Here is a 27,341-nt window from a genome sequence, read left to right as displayed (position 1 = left end):
TCTATCTATCTATCTATCTGTTGTCTATCTATCTATCCATCTATCTGTCTATCTGTTGTCTATCTATCTATCTGTTGTCTATCTATCTATCCATCTATCTGTCTATCTGTCTGTCTATCTGTCTATCTGTCTGTCTATCTATCTATCTATCTATCTATCTATCTGTCTATCTGTTGTCTATCTATCTATCCATCTATCTGTCTATCTGTCTATCTATCTATCTATCTATCCATCTATCTGTCTATCTGTTGTCTATCTATATATCTATCTGTTGTCTATCTATCTATCTGTTGTCTATCTATCTATCCATCTATCTGTCTATCTGTCTGTCTATCTATCTATCTATCTATCTGTCTATCTGTTGTCTATCCATCTATCTGTCTATCTATCTATCTATCTATCTATCTATCTATCCATCTATCTGTCTATCTGTTGTCTATCTATCTATCTATCTGTTGTCTATCTATCTGTCTGTCTATCTATCTATCTATCTATCTATCTATCTATCTATCTATCTATCTATCTATCTATCTATCTATCTATCTATCTATCTATCTATCTATCTATCTATCTATCTATCTATCTGTCTGTCTGTCTGTCTGTCTATCCAGCTATCTAGTGTGTGTACAGTATGAGGTCTAAGAATGTGGTCTAGGTAGGCAGCTCACTAGTGTTTGGAACAGATCGTGTGTGTGTGTGTAGGAGTCAGTGATCATATGAGTGTGTGCTGAGCGCTTTATGCTTCTCCTGCTCTCATCTCTCCATAAACAGAGTGACCCGGCGGCCGCAGAGGTCAGTCACACGCGACCTTTAATCCGGGAGTCCACACGGGACAACACCACCAGCTTTCACACACCACGGCAAAAAAGCGAGGTCCGCACCATCCTGCTTCCTATCTCTTTCTCCTTCCCTCTCTCTCTCCATACTCCTCCTTCTGCTGCCCATCCTCCTGTTTGCTTTGCTCTCTCATTCTTGAAGGTGGCATTTCGGTTGTGTTTCCTTTTGTTTGGAGTTTATGCAGAGGGGAACCGTCAGTGTTCATGCCACATAATGTCCTTAGTGTTGCACTGAGCACTTGTTCTGCTTGAAACACGTGTGTGACGAATGTTGATGCTGCAGGGAGGAGTGTATCACGAGCAGCTCACGGATGACAGCGGATCCGCCAAAGAGAACCGCATGATGTACGGCGAATCTGTGCCGAGACGGGTCGGGAGCTTCTACAGGGGTCAGTCAAATCCTCGTTTCATTTTAATTAGAGCTGGCCGACGATTCATCGCATGCGAAATAAAGCTTTGTGTTTACATAATGTTTGTGTGTCGGCCTTTCGATGTTGGCCGTGGATTCAGGGAACAATGATTAGCTATTTTGCACTCACTCCAAACGCAGTCTTCATTTCTAAAGCTTTATTTTCCTAACATTTCTCAATTAAGTTCATAATTTCAACAAACGCAAAATCATTCAAAACATTTGTTCTTTCATGTCCTTCCTCTTCATACGCGGTGACATATACATTCCTAACCCGACAGGTGTGTGATGATTAACTAAATAAGTACAGAAATACAAATACGCACATACTAAATAATAATAATAAACAAATACATAACTTATAATAAATAAACTCCAATACAACACTTATTATAGACAAACGGCTACAACAATTATATGTAATATACAATATTGTAACAATATTGTAATATATGTGTGTGTTCTGTGTATAGTTATTTTGTATATATAAATACACACATATGCATTTAAAGGAGAAGTTCACTTTTAAAAAAACTTTTGCTGATAATTTACTCACCCCCATGTCATCCAAGATGTCCATGTCTTTCTTTCTTCAGTCGAAAAGAAATTAAGGTTTTTGATGAAAACATTCCAGGATTTTTCCCCATATTATGGATTCTAATGGGACCCAAACGGTTCAAGGACCAAATGACAGTTTCAGTGCAGCTGCAAAGGGCTTTAAACGATACCAGACGATGAATAAGGGTCTTATCTAGCGAAACGATCGGTCATTTCAAAAATAAATAAAAAAGTTTAAGTTTTATAAGCACAAATGCTCGCCTTGCTCTGTTCTGTGATGCGCGTTCGTGACGTCACGTAATACGCAATTATGTTGAAAAGGTCACGCTTGAAAAATGTTCTTTTGGGCTTTTTAATATTAAAGCACCTAGGGATACGCACACGAATGGGCATTTTAAACGTTAAACTGACACAAATACATTTTAAAATGTGTATATGGTCCTCCTCCCGCACATTTTTAAACACATCAAACTTGACCTTTTCAACGTAATTGCGTATTACGTGACGTCACGAACGCGCATCACAGAACAGAGCAAGGCGAGCATTTGTGCTTATAAAACTTAAACTTTTTTATTTATTTCTTAAATGACCGATCGTATCGCTAGATAAGACCCTTATTCATCGTCTGGTATCGTTTAAAGGGTTAGTTCACCCAAAAATTAAAATTCTGTCAGTAATTACTCACCCTCATGTTGTTCCAACCGCGTAAGACCTTCGTTCATCTTCGGAACACAAATTAAGATATTTTTGATGAAATCTGAGCCATGTTTCACTCCTCCATAGGCTTCCAGTGTGACCGAAACTCACCGGCCCAGAATAGTTATTAAAGAGATCGTTAATATAGTCCAAGTGACTCCAGTGGCTCAATCTTAAGTATATCAAGCGACGAGAATACTTTTTGTGCGCAAAAACAAACAAAAATAACGACTTTATTCCACTATTCATTTCCTTCTCTCTCGACCTCTAGTTGGTTCGCGTAGTGTTTTTGCGCAGCGCGTCTGTGTTACACGTCACCACGTAGGCTCACTATTGGCCGACGCCGGTCATGTGTGTGTTGCGTGATGACGTGCAACACAGACGCGCAGCGCAAAAACACTACGAGGCCCAGAGAGAAGGAAATGAAAAGTGGAATAAAGTCATTATTTTTGTTTGTTTTTGTGCACAAAAAGTATTCTCGTCGCATGATAAACTTAATGTAGTGCCACTGTAGTTACTTGGACTATTTTAACGATGTTTTAATAACTATTCTGGGCCAGTGAGTTTCGGTCACACTGGAAGCCTATGGAGGAGTCAAAATTCTGTCAGATTTCATCAAAAATATCTTAATTTGTGTTCCGAAGATGAACGAAAGACTTACATGGTTGGAACAACATGAGGGTGAGTAATTACTGACAGAATTTTCATTTTTGGGTGAACTAACCCTTTAAAGCCCTTTGCAGCTGCACTGAAACTGTCATTTGGTCCTTGAACCGTTTGGGTCCCATTAGAATCCATAATATGGGGAAAAATCCTGGAATGTTTTCATCAAAAACCTTAATTTCTTTTCGACTGAAGAAAGAAAGACATGGACATCTTGGATGACATGGGGGTGAGTAAATTATCAGCAAAAGTTTTTTTAAAAGTGAACTTCTCCTTTAAGAAATATTTGCATGTATATATATATATATATATATATATATATATATATATATATATATATAAAACACATTTTTCTTAAATATAAATGTGTGTATATTTATATATACAAAATAGTTATACACAGTACACACACATATATTATGTAAACACAAACCTTTATTTTGTATGTGATTAATTGTTGCCCAGCTCTTTTAACATTTAACGTTTATGGTGACGCGCTGCAAGTCACATGTTTTACTTTTATTGTGTTTTCTAATTGATCTATTAACAAATGCAATTGAAAACCTCTCTGTTCCCCGTACTGAAGTCTCACAGCGCTCGACAGTGTCTAAGGATCGCTCCATTATAATCAAGAAAACGGCAGTATTTACTGCATTATAGTCGTTAACTATGTTGGGAGGACAATCAAAAACAACAGCAAAAGAAATAGCACTTTGAATAAAAAGAAACAAAACTGTTGTTGTTGGAAGAGAGAGCAAGTGAGAAGTAATGCAAGAGTTGCTTCATGCGTTTTAACAGAGCGATATCGCTTTTTGTAACACTTTATTTTTAAAGGTCACTGGTTGCAGGTCTCTCTGTTTCTCCACACTCAGTATGTTCATGATTTTGTGTTTTCACCAGTGCCGTCACCCAGACCCGATAACTCGTTCCACGAGAGTTCAGGGGTCACGATAGACAACAGCCACAACATACACCAACCGACCTATGACCCCTGGTGAGGATGAAGCACTCACACTCTCTGGTTTTCATCTTCTGTAAATGTGTTGCATTTAAAAAATACATGTACTATTATTAATTGGCTCCACCAAAATTCTATTTAAATCAAAACTTTTTCTGTGATAACAATATATAATAAGTTTCCAGTGCTTGGAATTATCAAATCAAGGAATAAATGCATTTTGGGGGATGTTTTATTGAAATTATGCAATAAAGGTATTTTTCTGACTCTTGAGTATCTTAGACAGTCAAACAGGAAGTGAGTCAGAATATATATAAAAAAACTGATTGTTTCTATTAAGTTCAAATCTGTAGTTTGAGCAGTTTGCAGGGTTATTATCAACTAAAAACATTTTAAAACATTTTTGTTACTTGAAATAAAACGTTAACTGAAAAAAATAATAATATTTAAAACGTAAAATTTTCTTAATATTGCCAAAGCAACATTTCTAATTTTCTTTTAGTTTAAAGTGGCTATATGTAGAATTCAGAAACTCTTGTTATTAGCAACACCGGTGGCCATTAAATGAACTGCAGCCACAACTTACTTAAAGGGATACTCCGCTTTTTTGGGAAATAGGCTCATTTTACAACTCCCCCAGAGTTAAAGAGTTGAGTTTTACCGTTTTCGAATCCATTCAGCCGAACTCCGGGTCTGGCGGTACCACTTTTAGCATAGCTTAGCATAGATCATTGAATCGGACAAGACCATTAGCATCTCTCAAAAAAAATTTATATGTAATGATATGACGCAGCGCCTGAAAATAGGTCTAATAGGTTAGACAAACTAAGTCCCGGTCACGTTGGAAGAAGTTACCGAGCTGGGGACTATTTTCAGGCGCTGCATCATATCATTACGCCTGCTGGACTCATGGTACGGCAGCAAAGTTTCTTGATTATTACGCAGGAATGAGAGTATAGTTCCTAGCCATATCAGCCTAGAAAATCGCAACTTTACATTTTCCGTCGGTCTTAGTACACGGTTTAACTACAGAAGAGTCAAGTTTTAAATAGGAAAAATATCGAAACTCTTTGGTCATTTTTTTGAGAGAGATGCTAATGGTAGGGATGTCCCGATCAGGTTTTTTTGCCCTCGAGTCCGAGTCCGAGTCATTTGATTTTGAGTATCTGCCGATACCGAGTCCCGATCCGATACTTAATACATAAAAAAAAAGAATAAAGAAGAGCGAAAAAACAGATCCAGGATGTTCCTTATTTTTTATTTAATTCACCTTATTTTAACATTCAACAACTCTGTTAACAAACAGAGCACTTCTGTGAGGTAGCTTGAACAATCAAGTAATAAATAAATTCTTCACTTTTGGACTTAAGTGCAACAGCAAATATAAAAAAAGTCTAATATATAAACAAATAGCACCTCAACTTAAAATACCCGGTAGGCATGTAAACAAATAAAAAATAAAAGTGCCACAGTGTTTGCAAAGCCAGTAATGTGCTTTTAGGAACTGCACTCCTAACTCTTACGCCGGTTTCACACTGCACTGTTAGCAGAGCGTGCAGTGCGTATTTTTTTCGCCGCCCATGTTAACAGATTAAACTAGTCTTTACAGCATATTCACACCGCGCGCAGAGGCGGCGCGGCAGTGAGTAGCAGAGCAGGAGTGCCACGATCGTTTCGGCGCCGAGTCTATTTTTGCTGCGCCGCTTTTGCTGAATTAAAGTGACAATACATTGATCATGGCCAAAATACACCGCAGTTTGATCCAAAAAGTGCATTGATGATATCTATTGTGTTTTAAACAGTCAATCAAATGACCAACAGCAATTTAAAAAGAAAACAAATGTCCAAAAACAAACTTGTTGACATAACAATAAAAACAAAGATGAACCAAAAGTTATATAAATGAAATTATTAATAAAATAAGCTTCTTGACAAGTCTTTTCTCTTAAATGTATTTGAAAACGAAATAAAGCAATGCCAACGTATCCATTATAGAGTAGCCTACTCTGTCTGTAGCCTACACAACCCGCGGTTCAGCCGCGCGTGACAAACACTGCCAGTGTGAAAGCAAAACGCGCGTGTCCTGCTCCTGCTCACCATACACACTGCTCCTGCGCTGCTTATGCTCTGCTAACGCGTGCAGTGTGAAAACGGCGTAACTCTGTGCCACCGCATAACTATATATGTGTTAAAAAATAATGAGAATATATATACATATATATCCGAGTCCTGATCGGGAGGTAACATCCGATTCCGATCGAGTCTGAAAACACGTGATCGGGCCCGATTTCCGATCACGAGATCGGATCGGGACATCCCTAGCTAATGGTCCTGTCCGATTCAATGATCTATGCTAAGCTATGCTAAAAGTGGTACCGCCAGACCCGGAGATCGGCTGAATGGATTCGAAAACGGTAAAACTCAACTGTTTAACTCTGGGGGAGTTGTAAAATGAGCCTATTTCCAAAAAAAGTGGAGTATCCCTTTAAGATAATAACTAAATATATAATAAATATAACTTAATAAAATAACTAAAACTAACACTGAAAAATCATTTCAAACGATATATATATATAACAAGTAAAAAAACTAATTAAAATGACAGATACACAAAAAAATTACAAACACTTTAACTGAAATTCAAACAAAGACTGAAAATATAAAACAGAAGCTAATTCAAAATATTAATAGAAATAATCGTATAATATAATGTCAGATTGTGAGCATCAGTTTTATTGACATTGTGAGTGTGTTGTTTGATGAGGACGGGGTCTGAGACGCTGGACGTGAGCCCTCCTGAACCCACCAAAGAGAAAGAGAAACAAGGCTTCTTCAGATCCATGAAGAAGAAGAAGAAGAAGCCACAAACCGTGAGTGTGTGTGTGTGTGTGTTTAATGTATCACAGGTGATTGTGTGTGAGTGAATAGTAGAGTCTAAACCCAGTCCGTAAACGAGAGTCTGTCACCCGACTCAACCGCTACTCTGACATTTTAAACCGACAGCTCATCAATTCTGTTTTTATTTATTCCCCTTATTTCATTACAAACACACACGCTGTTATTGCTCTCTGTAGAAACAGCAGAAATGTAGAGTATTCACGCTGCGCTTTTCTATGACAAGATCTGTAAATCTCCAAAAAAGCAGCATAGAACCACCATAAAAGTCCTATTCTATTCTATTCTATTCTATTCTATTCTATTCTATTCTATTCTATTCTATTCTATTCCAAATCTTTTGAAGTCATATGATAGCTTTGTGTGAGGAATGGTCAAAAAGGGATTTGTCATTATATGAAACTTTTTAACAACATTTTTAGAATAATTTTTATGATTAATTATAAACTCTAATCAATATTAAATTGTTTCTAGAAAGTTAAAATCTCACTTTTTTGTGGGTTATTATTGTTAACAAAAAAACATAAAAAAAACATTGTCTTTACTTTCAATAAAATAAACATTAACTGAAATAAAATGAAACATAATATATATACTTATTTTATTTCAGGTAACATTTCTATTTTTAACTTGAATTACTAAAATAACTAAAACTAAAACGGAAATAAAATAAATAAAAAACATGTAGAAATACTTCAAAAAATAAATAAATAATTCACTAACATGTAAATGGAAAATATAACTAACTCACACTATTTAATTGGATTCATCATGATAAAAATTTATTATGAATATGATTCATATTTTAAAATGTACACCCTTTTAAAATTAAAACAATTGATTTATTTTATTTGTAATAATTAACTGTAAACCATAATCAGATACAAAGACATCATGAGAAGTGGAGTCGGGTGGCAGATCTCCAGTATTGAGTCTCAGTGTGAGTTTTGTGTCTCTTGTATTGCAGACAGACACTGAAGAGCAAGTTCCAGTAATGAGAAAAGCCCTCTTTCCTCTTTTTCACTCTCAGAGGAGCTTCACGAGGAGCTCCTCTGAGAGAGTGCGTCCCCTAGTGGCCACACCCATGGTATACACCAGTCTCCATACATACGCCTCTAACACGCCGCCAACTAAACCGCTAATCTCGCTGCATGAATTAACAACACTAATCGGTTGTGTTGAAGTGGGCTGGGTATTTGTCTCCTCATTGGTTGTCAGATCTGTATTGTCATCAGTCATCTGAGACTGACTCCACAAATGATGGACGCATGACTTCATATTTGCATTCTGTGATTTGCATGTGAAAGAATTTTCCATTTGATTGAGCAAATCCACAGAAGCAGACTGAAGTAAATCCATGAGGGTGAAACTGATGAAATCATGTTCCCCCAAAATCAAAAGAAAACAAAGAAATTAATAATTTTTTTGACATCATTTATGATATTTAAAAACATTTTCTCCCCAATTTCTCATTTCTGAAATAAAAAAAAAACACTATTGTAAAGTGTGAGTGATATGCAAGTGGTATTTAGGGCTTTTCACACTTGTAATGTAGAAGCAGGGTTAGCACCGCTTTAACCCCGGGTAAAGGATCGTTTCACACTTGTAATTCAGAAGCAGGGTTAGCACCGCTTTAACCCCGGGTAAAGGACCGTTTCACACTTGTAATGTAGAAGCAGGGTTAGCACCGCTTTTAACCCCGGGTAAAGGATCGTTTCACACTTGTAATGTAGAAGCAGGGTTAGCACCGCTTTAACCCCGGGTAAAGGATCGTTTCACACTTGTAATTCAGAAGCAGGGTTAGCACCGCTTTTAACCCCGGGTAAAGGACCGTTTCACACTTGTAATGTAGAAGCAGGGTTAGCACCGCTTTTAACCCCGGGTAAAGAACCGTTTCACAGTTGTAATTCAGAAGCAGGGTTAGCACCGCTTTAACCCCGGGTAAAGGACCGTTTCACACTTGTAATTCAGAAGCAAGTTTAGCACCGCTTTTAACCCTGGGTAAAGGACCGTTTCACACTTGTAATGTAGAAGCAGGGTTAGCACTGCTTTTAACCCCGGGTAAAGAACCGTTTCACACTTGTAATTCAGAAGCAGGGTTAGCACCGCTTTAACCCCGGGTAAAGGACCGTTTCACACTTGTAATTCAGAAGCAAGTTTAGCACCGTTTTTAACCCTGGGTAAAGGACCGTTTCACACTTGTAATGTAGAAGCAGGGTTAGCACTGCTTTTAACCCTGGGTAAAGGACCATTTCACACTTGTAATTCAGAAGCACTTTAGCACCACTTTTAACCCTGGGTAAAGAACCGTTTCACACTTGTAATGTAGAAGCAGGGTTAGCACCGCTTTTAACCCCGGGTAAAGGACCATTTCACACTTGTAATTCAGAAGCAGGGTTAGCACCGCTTTTAACCCCGGGTAAAGGACCGTTTCACACTTGTAATTCAGAAGCAGGGTTGTCACCACTTTTAACCCTGGGTAAAGGACCGTTTCACACTTGTTATGTAGAAGCAGGGTTAGCACTGCTTTTAACCCTGGGTAAAGGACCATTTCACACTTGTAATTCAGAAGCACTTTAGCACCACTTTTAACCCTGGGTAAAGAACCGTTTCACACTTGTAATGTAGAAGCAGGGTTAGCACCGCTTTTAACCCCGGGTAAAGGACCATTTCACACTTGTAATTCAGAAGCAGGGTTAGCACCGCTTTTAACCCCGGGTAAAGGACCGTTTCACACTTGTAATTCAGAAGCAGGGTTATCACCACTTTTAACCCCGGGTAAAGGACCGTTTCACACTTGTAATGTAGAAGCAGGGTTAGCACCGCTTTTAACCCCAGATAAAGGACCGTTTCACACTTGTAATTCAGAAGCAGGGTTATCACCACTTTTAACCCCGGGTAAAGGACCGTTTCACACTTGTAATGTAGAAGCAAGTTTAGCACCGCTTTTAACCCCGGGTAAAGGACCGTTTCACACTTGTAATGCAGAAGCAGGGTTAGCACCGCTTTTAACCCCGGGTAAAGGACCGTTTCACACTTGTAATGCAGAAGCAGGGTTAGCACCGCTTTTAACCCCGGGTAAAGGACCGTTTCACACTTGTAATGCAGAAGCAGGGTTAGCACCGCTTTTAACCCCAGGTAAAGGACTGTTTCACACTTGTAATTCAGAAGCAGGGTTAGCATGACCTAAACCTAGGGTAAACTAGTTCAAGTGTGAAAAGCCCTCTTGTGTACTGATTTTAGCTTATGCTGCTTTTAATTTAAAAAAATCATGTTAAATCTGTATTATAGAAATAAGACTTTTTGGTGAGATATTAAGAATACAATATAAAAAACGTAAAGCTGTAAATTTCTGCAAAGCTGCTTTGAAAAGTATTGTGAAAAGCGCTGCATAAATAACCTTGAATTTAATTGAAAACATTTTGAATAAAGTGGTGGAATGATTTTATCCGGAGTCATCTGGAATCAGGAATCAGATTTCTTGGATCTGGTGATGGTGAATATGATGATGTTGTGTGAAACGCCATCAGTATTTTACTGTGTCTAATCTGGTTCATAATAATAATAATCATCATCATCATCATAATAAAAAGTTATATAAAAGGTGCATTGTGTAATATTTAGGAGGATCTGTTGACAGGAATGCAATATCATATACATAAGTATGTTTTCAGTGGTGTGTAAAGACCCTACATAATGAACCGTTATGTTTTTATTAGCTTAGAATGAGTCATTTCTATTTACACACACCACAGGTCTCCTGTTTCTACAGTGGCCCTGAATGGACAAACGCGTTTTGTCACCATGTTGTTCTTCGTGCAAAGAAGCGAGCTAAAGTCAGCGAATAAAACACTGACACAATGATGAACAAGTTACAATAATATTCACTATAACATATCGTTTTACTGAATAATTAAGTAAACCTAGTTTCTTTACCTTTGTAAAGAAACCTCATTGCTTAACTGTCTACTCTCTGCTGTCTGAGACGACGACATCACTTCCTGTCGGCCACCGTAACTTCTGTTTGGGTGCACTTCGCAACCTCACCACTAGATGCCGCTAAAAACCACACACTGCACCTTTAAGAAGAAGAATCGGGATATTTGTAAAATCAACCCATGTTAGAAAAAATGATTATGCTTCTCTCCTGGGCTGTCGCTCTCTGTTATTTTGGCTGTTAGTTGTAATATTTAAATGTGTGGATGATTGACAGCTCTGTAACGCGTGTGATTGGTCAGGTGCCGAGCGAGGGCCCGGATCCGGTGCTGATAAAGTCGTCGTCGCGCTCGTACGGACACCAGGGCAGCAGACATCGCACTCGCAGCCGGGACCGGGAGCGCAGCCGGGAGAGAGAGAGAGAGCAGGATCAGGAGCGAGAGCGGGACGCTGACTGGCCTATAGAGAGAACACCTGACACACACTCTCAGGTACAGATGACCTCGCACCCTTACATTCAATTCACGTTTGTTTGTATAGCGCTTTTCTCAATACACATCGTTTCAAAGCAGCTTTACAGAAAATGCATTACAAGTCCACGTTACAATTTAGAGAGATCTGTTATCAGAGGAAAGTTATGTACATATACAAAAATCACAGTTAGCCAAACATTTATTAATTTAAACAATGTAGTAATTTTATGCAGAAACAATGAGCTCTTTACATTCATGGATATCAATAGTGAGTGACTAAGCCCTATCCGGACGGGACTTGTGTAACATAGAGAGGAGGGGTAAAGTCATTATCACCAGAGCTTCTCTGTGACTTTAGTCCCGTCTGAATGTGCATCTCAGTGATCATGACGGACAATGTCAGTAAAGATTACAGCGACTTTTACCTTCAGTAAAACGGTCTGGAAAAATTACCTCAGGCGATAACTCATTAAATAATGCGATATTCGATATGTGATGTGATGATGCTTAAAGGGATACTCCACTTTTTTTAGAAATAGGCTAATTTTACAGCTCCCCCAGAGTTAAACAGTTGAGTTTTACCGTTTTCGAATCCATTCAGCCGATCTCCGGGTCTGGCGGTACCACTTTTAGCATAGCTTAGCATAGATCATTGAATCGGACATGACCATTAGCATCTGTCTCAAAAAAATGACCAAAGAGTTTCGATATTTTTCCTATTTAAAACTTGACTCTTCTGTAGTTACATCGTGTACTAAGACCGACGGAAAATGAAAAGTTGCGATTTTCTAGGCTGATATGGCTAGGAACTATACTCTCATTCCTGCGTAATAATCAAGAAACTTTGCTGCCGTACCATGAGTGCAGCAGGCGTAATGATATGACGCAGCGTTTTGCGTCTCATTTTTTTGAGAGAGATGCTAATGGTCATGTCCGATTCAATGATCTATGCTAAGCTATGCTAAAAGTGGTACCGCCAGATAGGCTTGGGCGGTATTCGAATTTTGAAACCGTCAAACCGCCTCCCTATTTTACCGGGGTATACGGTATTACCGTGACTAATTAAAAATTATGACATAATGGGCTCAGACGGCGTCACCAAACTGTTGGCTTGTGCCTACACCATTCAGAAACTGAATGCCAGATCGGACAAAAAAACAACAACAAAAAAATCAAGCCCAACCCCTGCACGTTGTGTCTGAGTCAGGCCGACGGCATTAACTGTTATTATGAGCGGAGCCCACCATTATTCAACATAATATCTGTGTGCGTGCAACAAGCAAGAAGTGCCTTTGTAATCCGGTGACGCGTGTCCATTGATTTTTATTAATAAAACTTTTCTGCAAAGATGGAAGTTGACGATCGCATCTCTGTAGTGAACGCGCCTATAGAGAGAAATGCACATCATTACACAATCAGAGAGTGGCCTTTTTCTTTTCGTTTTGAATTGTTTCGTTTAAAGAAATTGACGATCGGCATCTGAACGCTATAGAGAGACATGCACATCATGGATTACAGAGAGTAGGCTAGTCTATTTATTTTCGTTTTGAATGGTTTCGTTTACTGAAATTGACGATCGCATCTCCGTATAACGCGCGCCTAGAGAGAAATGCACATCGTGGATTACTTAGCCTAATCAGTGAGTAGTAGCCTATTTCTTTCGTTTTGAATTGTTTCGTTTAAAGAAACTGACGATCGCCATCTCTGTATGAACGCGCCTAGAGAGAAATGCACACCATTGATTAATCAGACTATATTTCTTTTCGTTTTGAATGGTTTCGTTTACTGAAATTGACGATCGCATCTCCGTATGAACGAGAGAAATGCACATCATGGATTACTTAGCCTAATCAGTGAGTTGCCTATTTCTTTCGTTTTTAATTGTTTCGTTTAAAGAAATTTCAAGCTTTATTTATTTGTCATGTCTGTGAGGCATAGCCTTTTTTATGAGATTTCAATGCAAGTGACAGCGGCATGCCCATCATGTCATGATTATATTAAATCCAGGCAATTTTGGTTGATGAAAACTTTATAAAAATTTAGATACAATTTATACAAAACGAAATTCGTTTTAAAGAGGCCTTTTACAAAACTAAATTTATTGAAGTGGTCAAATCGTCTGACTCCCGATGCATCCCATCTTATTTGTGCTGTTCACTTTTCATAATCAACAAAGATGGAAAAAATAACATTATAATATTTTAACAAATACGAAACTTAATGCGCTTATGTATCCTGGCAGCAGTGAGTGGGCGGTTGTTTCGGAGATGCGACATTAGGTTAGAGGTGTTTACATCTCTCGCGGTCACCTTTTTATTGCACAATTTACAAATTGCCTCGTCAGTATTTACCGCCTCTCCCTTCTCATTCGGTTGGAACCAGAAATATTGCCAAACTGCAACCACACATAAGCATTTTTTAGGCAATAAATAAATTATATTTTATAGGCTATATAAGTGCCGGTAATGACGGTATTGAAACTGATACCGGTGCTATTTTAAGATCCCGCGGTATCCGATATTACCGTAATACCGCCCAACCCTACCGCCAGACCCGGAGATCGGCTGAATGGATTCGAAAACGGTAAAACTCAACTGTTTAACTCTGGGGGAGGTGTAAAATGAGCCTATTTCCAAAAAAAGTGGAGTATCCCTTTAAAGTGTGTGAAATAAACTTAATTATCTTTAAAATATATTTAAAATGATATAACCTACATACGTGTTTCACATTCTTTTTGTGACAAGAAAACATCCCTACAGCTTCTGAAAGTGAACATCAGTGTTTTACTGTAGCGTAAGAAGTGTTATAGTAACATCAGTGTAAACCACAGGGTTCAGGTTATCCTACATTAGGGTTATTAAAAAACAGAAACTGAATAATCAAATGTAAAAATGAAACACTGCTTAGTTTTCACCTTATAAATTAATTATAAACTGATTCTTATTAAAGCTACAAAAGTGATTCAGCCGAGAGAGTGAGTGATTTTCTCTTTGTCTTTTCTTCATGACCCGTTATTGCAAGCCGTTGCGATATGCATATTAAGATTTATACATTTGCGATATTTAATCATTTAGATATATTGTTCAGCCCTATTCTCAGGTAATGCTAATCCCGTGCGAATAGACCCGCTGTAAATATGTACGTAAATATTCCATCATTTCCAGTTTAAAAGTAGTTTTCCGCGGTTTTTCAAGTATGGAGACGCTTGATAAAGCATCAGTTGTGTTCTAGACGCTGGAACGAGTCTGTGGCAAAACTCAAGTGTTTCACACACACCATCAGATCAGAGAGAAGATCGACAGCACTCGTTAGAGGCACGAAACATCTTTTAGCGTTAGATAAGAGCCTATTACCAACACAATCCAATAAAAGTTCATTAATACATCGCTCGACCGGACACTGTTTTATATATATAAATATAGGTTATATGTGTTTGCGCACGTGATATCAGGAAGCAGCGTAACACACACACACATGACGACAGGAGTGACGGCGGTGTGTAACTCGAGTTACTCTCCCACTTCTGCTGGTTTACTGAGATCTCTTATCCCGTGCGAATTAGCCATTAATATTACAGACGTCCTGTGGTAAAACTACACTCCATCTACCCTGGTAAAGCTAATCCCGTCCCAATAGGGCTTAAGAGTCATATTAGTGAGATTCTCCTGTATTTGATCATAATTTGATTGAATTACTGCAGCCATGATCAATCAAAAATATGAACAAACTTCTATTAAATGAAATTGTGTTTGTGGGTGAACAGTACAATGTGAAACGCAGTTTATTTAAATTTAAATAATTTATTAAATTTATATAATTTATTATTTTTTACAGAATTTTTTTTAAATTATTAAATTAATAATTTAATTTATTACAGAAATTAAACAAGGAAGAAAAGTTATTTGATCAAATAAATACAGTGAAAACAGTAATATTGTGAAAAAAGCCAGTCTTCAGTGTCACATGATCCTTCAGACATCACTCTAATATGATGATTTCATACTCAAGAATCATTTATGATTATTATTAATGTTGAAAATATTTTTGTCGAAACATTTGTTTTCATGATTCTTTGATGAATAAAAAAGTTCAACAGCATTTATTTGAAATTGAATCTTTTGTAACATTATAAATGTCTTTACTGTCACTTTTGATCAGTTAAAATGCATCTTTGCTGAATAAATGTATTAATTTCTTTAAATAAAAATAATATCTTACTGACACCAAACTTTTGATGGCATATACTGTATATAGAAAGTACATATTATTACAGAATATATATAATTATACATAATTTTAATTAATGTTTTTCTGAGAATATTACCCATAAACGTCATTATAAACAACGCATGGGCTATTTCAATAAAAAAATATAATAATTTACAGTTACATCACATAATGATGCAATTTAAAACTAAATTATTAATTATATACGTTTATTATAGTAGGCTTACATTTTTATCAATATTAAATTACATTTAATGTTTGAAACAACACCTGGAATTGTTAAATGACTCTCACCAGCTCGTTCTGGAAAACCTACACAGTATTAATGTTTATTAATAGTACACTTGTGTGGTTACAGCTCAGTGTGTTATATAATCAAAAGATTCAGTTTGTGACTTTATAAATTATGCATTAAATTACATATAAATTATTAAGTTATATATGAATTATATACATGTTTAAATAAACTGTATATAAACAATGCATTAAATTATAAATATAAATATATAAATATAAATAAATTATATAGGCTATAAATTAATATATAAAATTGTATGTAAATTATATAAATATAGGAATAATTATAAAGTATATAACAAGATTCAGTTTTTGATTTTGATTATGCATTAAATGAAATCTAGACAAATTATATATCAATTATAAAAAGACATTCAAAAGACATAAAAAGACAAGGTGTATATAACGATTCTGTCTTTCATTTGAATAAATAATGCATTAAATTACATAGAATTTATATATATAGCCAAATATAAGAGCAACTTTGCAGAATCAGATAATGTGTCATATTATGTGTAATTAATAAAAATAATTGTGCAATAAATTAAATTTAAACAAATTATATATAAATTATATTAAAACAAAGTTTTTGATTTTTATAAATTGTGCATTAAATTGCATTTTTTTAAATATAAATTAGGTCAATTAAATTACATTTAAATAAATGTAATTAAATTCAGTTTTTGATTTTCTTTTTTGCATTAAATTACATACAAATAGGTTATATATAAATTATATAAAAACATTCAGTTTTTAATTTTTTAGAAATTTAAAATTAAATCTAAAAACATTCAGTTTTTGATTTTTATAGATTTTGCAGTAAATTACATATAAATAAATTATGTAAATTATATAAATATGGGAATAATTGTAAATTATTTATAAATATATCAATTATTAAATTAATTACACAAATTAAATTACAAATTAAATGAAATAAAAAGTGCATATATATATATATATATATATATATATATATATATGTGTGTGTGTGTGTGTGTGTGTGTGTGTGTGTGTGTGTGTATATATATATATATATATATAAATATAAAGATTTATGTTAATAAATTACATATTATATATAAAGCCAAATATAAGAGCAACTATGTAGAATCAGATATGTATCATATTATGTGTACTTAATAAATATATGTATCAGATTAAATGTATAAATTACATATAAATGACATAAAATCTAATATCTATCTAATAAATGCATATAATCAATAATAAGTGTGTTTTGTCTCAGCCTCTGAGGTCGTTGAGGAAGCTTCTTCATCTCACCACCTCCTCCTCCTCCTCCTCCAACCAGACCTCAGCAGATCTCCACTACCCTCCTCCTCCTCAGTCCTCCTCTAAACCCGGGAGCTTCATGCAGGCCAAGAGTCGGCAGGCCTCGTACGCGTCGGCCCCGGGGCCCCTGGAGTCCGGCTGGCACTCCAGCGCTCTGGGCCGTCCCGAGGGAAACCCGTATCCCGAGCAGCTCACCTCCAAACCGGGCTTCGCTCGACACTTTCGCTCGCGTTTGCCAAACCTGAATGACCTTAAAGAGACTGCGCTGTGAACAGCGCCCCCTAATGGGCCTTTCCTTCTAATGAATTAAAGGGATAGTTCACCCAAAAATTAAAATTAGCCCATGATTTACTCTCCCTCAAGTCATCCTAGGTGTATATGACTTTCTTCTTTCAGACGAATACAATCAGAGTTAGATTAAACAATGTCCTGACTCTTCCAAGCTTTAGAATGGGAGTGAATGGCTGTTTCTGTTTTGAAGTCCATAAAAGTGCATCTATCATCATAAAAGTGCATCTATCCTATCCATCATAAAAGTGCATCTATCCATCATTAAAGTGCATCTATCCATCATAAAAGTGCATCTATCCATCATAAAAGTGCATCTATCCATCATAAAAGTGCATCTATCCATCATAAAAGTGCATCTATCCATCATAAAAGTGCATCTATCCATCATAAAAGTGCATCTATCCATCATTAAAGTGCATCTATCCATCATAAAAGTGCATCTATCCATCATAAGTGCATCTATCCATCATAAAGTGCTCCACACTGCTCTGGGGGGTTAATAAAGGCCTTCTGAAGCGATGTGTTCGCGTAACAAAAATATCCATATTTTCATAACCAATATAACTCTGATTATATTCGTCTGAAAGAAGAATGTCATATACACCTAGGATGACTTGAGAGTGAGTAAATCATGGGCTAATCTTTATTTTTGGCTGAACTATCCCTTTAAGGGTAGGCCTATATGTCCCCATCTTTATTTATTTTTTGGCTTTTTTTAGTTTTTAATATTTGATAGCACTTCTTGTATGATTTATGTAATTACGGTACTTTTTGTTATTGGATTACTACAGTAAAGAAGATTATATAGCTCTATGTAAATGGGAATATATATATATATATATATATATATGAATATATATATAAATGTATAGCACTGTACGTGCAGGCTTTAGTTTCTACTCTGGTTGTAGTATATATATATTATCTGATTCTGCATAACAGCTCTTATATTTAGCTAAAAAGTAGAGATGACAGTATTGACATTCATTTTATAGTTCTAGAATAAGACTACAGTAGATATTATGACTTTGTCTTTGAGTATTTTCTGTTTACAATTCAGTGAATATCAGTAGATATTAAGAATAACAGTAATTAATGGTAAGAATGCGTACGTTTGCGTGATTCTGTGTACGTTTGCCTCCCAGATGGCGCACGTATGTTGCTTTAAACGTCACATTTGTGTATTAATTCATCGTGAACGTCATTGTCCGGATGAAAGCGTACGTGCGCTGTCTGGGTTTGGTGTGGGTCTTTTGTTAGTCTGTACAAATCATATACAAAGCCTTTTAAATGAGAATTGAAGCAAAAACATCGACCAAATCTGACCAAATCATAGGAGATGGTGTGGCGCCTCCTGCTGGCCATCGAGATCCACTGCAAAAAAACACAAATCCAAGCATATGATGCCTTTTCATTTTTAAAGCAAGTTTACTTTTTACTAAATCTACCAGTCTTTGATTCCCTCAGGTATAGAGTTCTCTGAACACTGCAAATACACTTTTACATGCAATATCTGGATATCAGATGTCGAAGCTCTTCAGATCGTTTAATGTTTCTGTTTAGGGAAATAGAGCCAGTGTGTGTTCACGAGGAGGAGATATAATAATAATAATAATAATAATTCATTAATTTTATGCAATATGTAATTTCACATTCGCCAGATAATCCTTCTAAATAAAGATCAAGGTACCTGGAGGCGTATTGTGCCCTCTCAGCGTGTTTTTGCGTGTATGTGCTTTTATGATTCATATGTCAGTCGAGTACATGAGATGTCAAACGCCAGGATCTCCTGGAAAACATGATTACGCATCAGCCATATGCATCTCATCTGGTTTTCAGATATAGCCCAGCTAACAGGGAATGTTCTCAGAGAGTTATTATCTAATGTTCTGGAGAGTTATGAACAAAACCTTCTTAACAGAACATTATCTGCTGTTTAATAATCTTCTCAAAACATTATTTATTCAGCATTCATGGAATGTTTTTTTTTAAATGTTACATTTGAATGTTCTCTGAACATTCTAAAATGTTTCCATAATGTTTGTAGAATTATCGAACGGAACGTTCCCTGAACATTCACAGTTAAACGTTCAGAGAACATTCTAAAATTATGTTTTTTTTTTAAAGATTAATGGATATGTTAGCAAAACATTCTTAGAGAATATATTTGTTAGCTGGGATGTAGAGCTGCACGATTCTGGAGAAACTGAGAATCACCATTTATGTTGTTTCAAATCGAGATTCTGAAAAACTAAACAAAATAACGTCGTTTACTAGAGGTTCTGATTAAATGTTAATTGCTGCAGTCTCTTTAAAAATGTTTAATTGATTTGAATGAATTGATTTTAAATGATTCAATGACTTTCATTACTGGATGAATCAGCGTTTTTGAACGAACACTGAAACGCTTAAAGGGTTTTAACAGTCACTTGTCGCCACCTACTGGTGTAACGCTGTAATTGAGACAATCTTTATTGATTTCCTCTATATTGATACTGTTGACATCAGTGTTCATATCTGAACTATAAACTGTTATCCCAGTATTTCTGTGATGATTTGATTTATTGTAAACATCGATGCTGTATGCTTGAAAAGACTGTGTGTGAAGCTGTTTATATCTATAGGCTACTATACATGACACCGGTTCTCTCTGGATCAGAACACAGATCTGAATGTTCCTCGGACTCACCAAGAGGTTTAATAGACGGAGGAATAAGATCCGTGGGTGTTTGAATCGAGATCGCGATCTTTTATCTATTAATCGTGCAGCTCTACTGGGATGTAGTAGGGAATTAGATTATGGAGAATATTGATCATAAATCTGACTAATATCAGTCAGTGTCCGCTGGTCCATCACTGTTGATTCATCCGTCTCTTCTACTGTCACTCGCTTCATGATGGAAGGTGTTTTACTCTATAATCATGTGTTTCTTCGACTACAGACGAGTTCAGATGATGATGATCTCATTTAAATAAATCCATGAATGAATAAAAGAAAAAAGTAAATCAAACATGAACTGTCCTTTAGCACTTCTTGGTCTTTGGAAAAACACGTTTGATTGGAGATACAGGAGTGGAGAACAATGTACACCACACTCGCACTCGCGCGCACACACACACACACACACACACACTATTTTTTATAAAAATATCGTACATTTTCCGAGAGTAGGAAAAAAGTTTGTTACACAGCGATGTCCGTTTACCGCGAATGAACGATTTACAGAAAATGCCATTAGATTAAAGTTAAACCATAAAATCTCAGAGTGTTTCTGTGTTACAGTGAATCACTGCTGGAATAATGAGAGTCACAGCAATTCAATTCAATTCACATTTATTTCTGTCGCGCTACACATCGTTCACAGCAGCTTCACAGAAAATACAGGAGTGTCTGTTATCAGACTGTGTTCAAGCACACACAGATCTCACAGTTAGAGAACATCATATGTTCATCTTAGGCGGAAACAATGAGTTCATTGAAGTAATTACCGTTACGGTTATTGCAGGGTGGAGTTCAGTGCACGGACTGTTTGATCTTATTTCAAAGCATATTCCTTCTTGAAATGGTGAATAAGCGTGTGTTTATCATGCTACTGCTGCGTCTGGACTTGGTCTGATCTCTTTGGTCTCCTCCTCAATCTGAAGCCTGATCGCTTGTATTTCTCGAAGCTTCTCGAAAGGGTCTGTGTCAAAAACCTGAGCGCAAAATCTTTTGACCACTTCAAAATACTCTATCATGAACTCTTTCTGCCGCTTGCTCCTCTCGGACTGAGGTGCTTCTCCTTCTTCTGCTTCTCCTCTTCTTTCTTCTGCTTCTCCTTCTTCCGCTTTTCCTTTTCCTTCTGCTTTTCCTTCTTCTGCTTTTCCTTCTTCTGCTTCTCCTCTTCTTTCTTCTGCTTTTCCTTTTCCTTCTGCTTCTCCTTCTTCCGCTTTTCCTTTTCCTTCTGCTTTTCCTTCTTCTGCTTCTCCTCTTCTTTCTTCTGCTTTTCCTTTTCCTTTTCCTTCTTCTGCTTCTCCTCTTCTTTCTTCTGCTTTTCCTTCTTCTGCTTTTCCTTTTCCTTCTTCTGCTTCTCCTCTTCTTTCTTCTGCTTTTCCTTCTTCTGCTTTTCCTTTTCCTTCTTCTGCTTCTCCTCTTCTTTCTTCTGCTTTTCTTTCTTTTGCTTTTTCTTTTCCTTCTCCTTCTGCTTTTCCTTCTGCTTTTCCTTTTCCTTCTTCTGCTTTTCCTCCTTCTGCTTTTCCTTCTCCTCCTTCTGCTGGCTGCAAATCTAGAAAAAGATGTCAATAGTTAGATTTAGGATAATAACGAGTAGACTAATTTCATTATGAGTAGCAATATGAGTGTCTATAGCAGAAGATCATATTTACCATCGGCGATGTCTGCATTAATCAAGGGCGAATTCACTACAAATAAAACATGACATATTCAGTTAATAATTAAAAATATAAGCATAGAAATGGCAGAAAATGTGCAGACACGGTCTTACATAATTGAAAGACTCTGTTTAAGGCGTTCTGGTCCATCCATGCACCGTTTCTTGAGGCTGTTAAAAAATTAAAACATTTAGTAAACGCTTTATATTCAGTGTTGTGTAGGTTTCTACAAAACATAATGAATTACTATAGCTACTGTAGCTATAAATCTCATGAAATTCAACAATACAAGGACGGCATTACAATTTTTAATTTTATTAAATAAACAAAATACAGTTGCATGAATTATTCTTGACCAATAGGATGGTCACATTAAAACATATAATTTAGCATTAGACGTTAAATCCTCTAGTTTTGCATAAATTGGTCTGTAGTCTAGAACACAATTATCAGGAGTAACTGTAATTAAATGAAGAAAACTGAACATATTCCTGCTTAAAATGAAGAATAAAAAGCTTCCTCATCATCATCATCATCACACCGGTGCATCTGAATACCTTTTAATTTCTTGATCTCCATCAAACGCTGATGCCAGATTATCCGTGATTCCTCAAGCATCGACACAATGAGACGCGAGCGTATTCTGTCCGCGTCCACTCTTCTCGTGAGTTCGCGGAGCCGTTCCCAGTCCTCCTTCATGTGAACCCCAGACGGAGATTCTTCTGGTGTCGTTCTGTCTCTCACGGACTCCTCGACTCGATCGCTGATCCCAGATGAAGACGACGCTTCACACACACTCTCAGCACACCGGTCTGTGAAGAAGAAGAGTTAGCAGAACTCAAGGTCAAAGGTAACCGGTAACAAGCAGCTTTTAATGTTGTTTATGTGTCTATGTGGTGTTCCTAATATGCTTTAAGACAAACCATGTGTAAATTCAAAAGTCAACATCATTGCTTGCTTTTCTGTAGGCTAATATAGTATTATTAATAAGGTGTGTACAGAATCTGATCATTTAATATGACTAGCCTACATTAAGCCGATAAGCGTTTTTCACATTAAAGGGATAGTTCACCCAAAAATGAAAATTAGCCCATGATTTACTCTCCCTCAAGTCATCCTATATGACATTCTTCTTTCAGACGAATACAAACTGAGTTATATTAAAAAATGTCCTGGCTCTTCCAAGCTTTATAATGGGATAATGGGAGTTAATGGCTGTTTCTGTTTTGAAGTCCATAAAAGTGCATCTATCATCATAAAAGTGCATCTATCATCATAAAAGTGCATCTATCATCATAAAAGTGCATCTATCATCATAAAAGTGCATCTATCCATGATAAAAGTGCATCTATCCATCATAAAAGTGCATCTATCATCATAAAAGTGCATCTATTCACAATAAAAGTGTGTGTGTGTCTGCCAGATGGCCATCCGCATCGATTTACGCCATAAGAGAAACACTTGAACTTAACGCACAACGTAATGACGGCAATTGATGCCTCTCGCAGTTCAAACACACGGGACTGAGCAACTGCGTCCAACATTATTACACAAATGTATCGCTTCAGACGGCCTTTATTAACCCCCCAGAGCAGTGTGGAGCACTTTTATGATGGATAGATGCACTTTTATGATGATAGATGCACTTTTATGATGATAGATGCACTTTTATGATGATAGATGCACTTTTATGATGGATAGATGCACTTTTATGATGGATAGATGCACCTTTATGATGGATAGATGCACTTTAATGATGATAGATGCACTTTTATGATGATAGATGCACTTTATGATGATAGATGCACTTTTATGATGATAGATGCACTTTTATGATGGATAGATGCACTTTAATGATGGATAGATGCACTTTTATGATGGATAGATGCACCTTTATGATGGATAGATGCACTTTTATGATGGATAGATGCACCTTTATGATGGATAGATGAACTTTAATGATGATAGATGCACTTTTATGATGATAGATGCACTTTTATGATGGATAGATGCACTTTTATCATGGATAGATGCACTTTTATGATGGACAGATGCACTTTTATGATGGATAGATGCGCTTTTATGATGGATAGATGCGCTTTGATGGACTTTCCATTCACTCCCATTCTAAAGCTTGGAAGAGTCAGGACATTTTTTAATATAACTCTGATTGTATTCGTCTGAAAGAAGAATGTCATATACACCTAGGATGACTTGAGGGAGAGTAAATCATGGGCTAATTTTCATGTTTGGGTGAACTATCCCTTTAAGTGTTTCAGGATGCCCCCAGAAATCGGGACAAAAGGCTTGGCAAGGAATGTAATAATCTTACCGTCGGTTGTGTCTTTCTCTGGAGCCTTCACAGGTGAAGCATCGGTGTGACTCCCGCTTCTCCTCTTCCTCATCGGTTCATCAGTGTGACTCCCGCTTCTCCTCTTCCTCATCGGTTCATCAGTGTGACTGTCGCTTGTCCTCGCAGTCTTCCAGTCTTCCGGGTCTTCTTGAGTCGGATTCATAAAGCCAGGCTGCAAATCTAGAAAAACATGGCAACAGTTAGATTTAGCATAATCAATATGAGTGGCTTATTACAGAAGATATTCCTATTTACTGCTATCATCTCTTCACTACAAATACAAATATGACTAATTCAGTTGTAAATAAATGCCAGAAAATGTACAGATTGACACTGTCAAAGGCGTTTAGGCCTGTTAAAGATTAAAACATTTGGTAACCGCTTCATATTCAGTGTTGGGTAAGTTACACAAAAAGTCATTAATTACTAGCTGTAACATCTTGATACACTTGTAACTCTTGAAATGTGTAAATACTCTCTCTAAAAAGTAACGTGTTACTAATTACTTTCTAAATCGCAAGCAATCAAACAATACAAGGACGGCTGCAAATATTAATTCTATCAAATAAACAATATACAGTTACATGAATTATTTTTGAACTGAACAAAAGGAAGAGGGTCACATCAAAACAAATCCACTAGTTTTACATAGAATTGTTCTGTAGTCTAGAAAACTAAACTTCTTTTCCAAGGGAAAAAGAAAATAAACTACTACTGTAATTAAATTAGTTAAGTAGCCTAATTACACCAAACACTGTTTATATTTTTCAGGGTTTCTTAAGAAAGTCTTAAAAAGTCTTAATTCACCCTTCCACAAAAGAAGGCCTAAAAAAGGCCTTTAAATTCATAAAGTCATGGCATTAAATGTTGTATGCATTGCAAAAAACCTCTGAAGCCAGTTATTCAGTCAATCCATTATAGTGGAAATAATAGAGAGAGACATTGTTTTATTGTACCTGTTTGCAATCTGATCATTTAAAGACACTAAACTCTGAACGTTTTTAGTCCAAGGATCCAGTAAGTGAAAGCGTTAATGCATCGAGTCCGAAACAGAGAAACATCAGAGATGGCGGAGAGAAGAGAGACTCGCGTCCAGTTTTCAGACATTATTCCGTTATTAATCCATAATCCATTATTATCAGTGTATTTAGCTTTAAAAAACAAACACCTCTCTCATATTCACAGACTGTTTCTGAGGTTTCACAGCTGAAACACAGACTGAGGAGACAGAACTCACATCAGACTGACCGGCAGATCAAATCATCGTCTGATGTCTGAGCTTTATGATGGTGAACTACGACTCTCGGCTCAGGGACAATCAATCATGTAGAAGATTCTTTACTGTTGATTCTCAGAGGAGCTTCACAATGGACCTTCAGTTGAAACACCTTGAGGGAACATCTATAGTTTTATTCTCACCAGAACATCAATAACACCATAGGAGCATCAGACTGGCTTTGGTGAGAACACAACTTTAGATGTTTCCTCGAGGTGTGAAACGGCCCATTGTGAAGCTCCTCTGAGAATCAACAAAGAATCTTTTACACTTCATATTCATGTCATTTTGTATGTCCAGTAAATGCATCTTGATTTAAAGGGATAGTTCATCCAAAAATGACAATTCTGTCATCATTTACTCACCCTCAAGTTGTTCCAAACCTGTATGAGTTTCTTTGTTCTGCTGAACACAAAGGAAGATATTTGGAAGAATGTTTGTAACCAAACAGATCTCGGTCCCCATTGACTTCCATAGTAGGAAAAAAATATACTATGGAAGTCAATGGGGACCGAGATCTGTTTGGTTACAAACATTCTTCCAAATATCTTCCTTTGTGTTCAGCAGAACAAAGAAACTCATACAGGTTTGGAACAACTTGAGGGTGAGTAAACAATGATAGAATTTTCATTTTTGGGTGAACTATCCCTTTAAGAATCTTTAGACATTTTTATTTTTGCAGTGTTTGCAAGTTTTTTTGTTTTCCAAAAATGAATTAAAAAGTTATGGAAGCTTGTTTTCGCCACAGAATAAAAATAAAATCTGACTAATTTCCTTAATCTCACAATTCTTACCTTTTTTCTGAATTGCGTGATATAAACACAATCCTGAGAAAAAAATGAGTCCCCCTTAGAATTGGACTAAATAACTCACACGGAGAGAGAAAAAAGCTCACAATCGCGAGTTATAAAGTCATATTTGCCAGTTATAGAGTCAGAATTGCGTGATATAAACTCAAACCTGCGAGAAAACAGTTTATATCACGCATTTCTGCTCAAACTTGCTATTCTTACACTATAACTTGCAATTCCGACTTTAAAACTCAGATATGTGAGATAAAAATTCGCAATATATATTTTTAATTATTCCGTGGCAGAGCTTCCACAAAAAGTAGGCGAATGTAAAAATAGTTGTTTCAACCCATGTTGGGTCAAATATGGACAAACCCAACCGTTGGTTTAAAAATGTTTTATTAAATTTTAAACCCAGCGGTTGGGTTTGTCCATATTTGACCCAAACATGGGTTGAAACAACCCAGCATTTTTTTAGAGTGTTGTAAGTCGTGTAGGCTATATGTTGCTAGTGTTTCTCATTGTGTTTCTCCATAGACATGTACATTAGAGAACCTGATGTATTGAGTTCCCTTTAATTTATTCCGTAGGTTTCCTTTACTTGGTCTTAAAAAGGTCTTAAATGCACTTTCATGAAACCTGCATAAGCCCTGTTATCTAAAGAGATAGTACTTTTAAATCGTACTTACCATTAACATTGCCTTCCATCTTGAGCGTTGAGGATAATCGCTGAGAAACTGATGAGAGTTCAGAGGTCCCGTGTTGAGTGTGTTCCGGCTTTCTGCCCAGAAGCTTTTAAAGAGACTGTGAGACCCGTGTGTGTGTGTGTGTGTGTGAGAGAGAGATGGGAGGTGCTGCTGGAGTTCGCACATTAATGACTCAGCGGAACCGTTTACGACTTCAGAAGAGAGGGCAAATGGCTCATCCATGTCAAATTCTCACTATTAACTAGTTGCTTATTAGCATGAGAATTGGCCACAAAGAATGACCTAATAAACACGTTAAACTCCTGCACTCA

The 27,341-nt window shown here is 36.5% G+C and overlaps 2 protein-coding genes across 4 annotated transcripts in view; one reads left to right on the top strand and one right to left on the bottom strand.

Annotated features, from left to right (window-relative positions):
- The window catches only part of LOC311302608 (cyclin-dependent kinase-like 5), a 71,141-nt gene extending 50,613 nt beyond the window's left edge, over positions 1-20,528 (top strand). Inside the window, exons 13-19 of one of the 3 annotated variants that reach the window (XM_084428587.1) lie at positions 772-873; positions 1,120-1,225; positions 4,063-4,156; positions 6,885-6,990; positions 7,983-8,102; positions 11,254-11,442; positions 17,198-20,528. In XM_084428587.1, coding sequence (XP_084284713.1) covers positions 772-873; positions 1,120-1,225; positions 4,063-4,156; positions 6,885-6,990; positions 7,983-8,102; positions 11,254-11,442; positions 17,198-17,512 — 1,032 coding nt within the window. In that variant the 3' untranslated portion in view covers positions 17,513-20,528. The remainder of the gene's footprint in view (positions 1-771; positions 874-1,119; positions 1,226-4,062; positions 4,157-6,884; positions 6,991-7,982; positions 8,103-11,253; positions 11,443-17,197) is intronic. The other 2 variants (XM_084428588.1, XM_084428589.1) reach the window with 2 other exon arrangements.
- Positions 20,529-20,987: 459 nt separating this feature from the next.
- On the bottom strand, positions 20,988-27,103 carry LOC311302629 (uncharacterized protein). The gene is made up of 6 exons (XM_084428627.1): positions 27,013-27,103; positions 24,236-24,436; positions 22,461-22,715; positions 22,017-22,073; positions 21,898-21,933; positions 20,988-21,797 (listed from the first exon to the last, which is right to left on the bottom strand). Exons 1-6 carry the CDS (start codon positions 27,029-27,031, stop codon positions 21,118-21,120), a joined length of 1,248 nt encoding a protein of 415 aa, XP_084284753.1. The 5' UTR covers positions 27,032-27,103; the 3' UTR covers positions 20,988-21,117.
- Between the last annotated feature and the right edge of the window lie 238 nt (positions 27,104-27,341).

The sequence above is a fragment of the Rutilus rutilus genome (assembly GCF_951802725.1).
Source record: "Rutilus rutilus genome assembly, chromosome: 13".
Taxonomy (NCBI): Eukaryota; Metazoa; Chordata; class Actinopteri; order Cypriniformes; family Leuciscidae; genus Rutilus; species Rutilus rutilus.
This window is presented reverse-complemented; position numbering and strand designations above follow the sequence as displayed.